At 65.1% G+C, this 817-nt stretch overlaps 1 protein-coding gene across 2 annotated transcripts in view; it reads right to left on the bottom strand.

Moving 5' to 3' along the window:
* Nucleotides 1-148: 148 nt before the first annotated feature.
* Nucleotides 149-817, bottom strand: part of EPN1 (epsin 1) — a 12,414-nt gene continuing 11,745 nt past the window's right edge. For both annotated transcript variants that reach the window (XM_077756978.1, XM_077756977.1), the window contains one exon: nucleotides 149-817. This exon is cut by the window's right edge and continues 199 nt beyond it. In XM_077756978.1, the coding sequence (XP_077613104.1) occupies nucleotides 553-817 (265 nt within the window). In that variant the 3' untranslated portion in view covers nucleotides 149-552.

Raw genomic sequence — 817 nt, 5'->3', positions numbered from 1 at the left:
CCTGCCGGAACTGAAGGGCCCAGAACCGGAGACTTCCGAGAGGCACGGGCTCTCCGCTGCCCCAAGAGGCAACTGAGCGCCCCGAGCCCCAGGTCCCCGGGGGGATGGGGGTCGTGTGAACCACGGATGGGAAGCTGGGGGAGCGACACCCATGAGAATTGCCATTTATTCCCGAAGTTGCCAAAATTATCACCAAGGGATTCACCAAGGGGTGCGCATGGGGAGGAGGAGGCTCAAACACTGATTGAGGGGCCAGTCAGGAGGGGGGGGGAATGGGTGGGGAACTCCCAGCTGTCCCTCCCCTTTCTAATGCCACAGGAAAGGGGTCCTCCTCCGGCCAGCGCCCCTCCCCATCCCCCATGTCATGTCCAGTTTCTCTCCGGGGAAGGGGGGTGGGGGACATGGAAGAGGGTGTAGTGTGAGTGGGCCCCAGGAGGGGAGGGTGCTGGGGTGGGGGCAGGGTCCCCCGCTTCACATGCACTCACAACACTGGTCTCCCAGGGAGCAGAAATGGGGGAAGCCGGGCCAGGCCAAATCCCCCTCCCTCCTGGATTATAGGAGGAAGGGGTTAGTGTTGGGGGCTGGGGGGCCTGGGGGCATCATGGGGGGCAGGCCAGGGCCCCCACCCAGGGGAGAGATGTATGTTGGTGGTGCTCCAGGGACCGGGGGCCCAGGGCTGAGCCGGAGCTGGTTCAGGGTGAGCGTCGCAGGGGGTGCAGGCTGGAAGGGGTTGGTGATGGAGGGGCCGGTGCTCGGGGTTCCTACAGGAAGGAAGAGAAGAGGAGACAGCAGAGGCAGGGGCCTGCCTGGGAAGGAG

The sequence above is a fragment of the Crocuta crocuta genome, unplaced genomic scaffold (genome assembly GCF_008692635.1).
Source record: "Crocuta crocuta isolate KB4526 unplaced genomic scaffold, BGI_CrCroc_1.0 scaffold142, whole genome shotgun sequence".
Taxonomy (NCBI): Eukaryota; Metazoa; Chordata; class Mammalia; order Carnivora; family Hyaenidae; genus Crocuta; species Crocuta crocuta.
The sequence above is the reverse complement of the archived record's forward strand: the minus strand, read 5'-3'. Positions and strand labels throughout refer to the sequence as shown.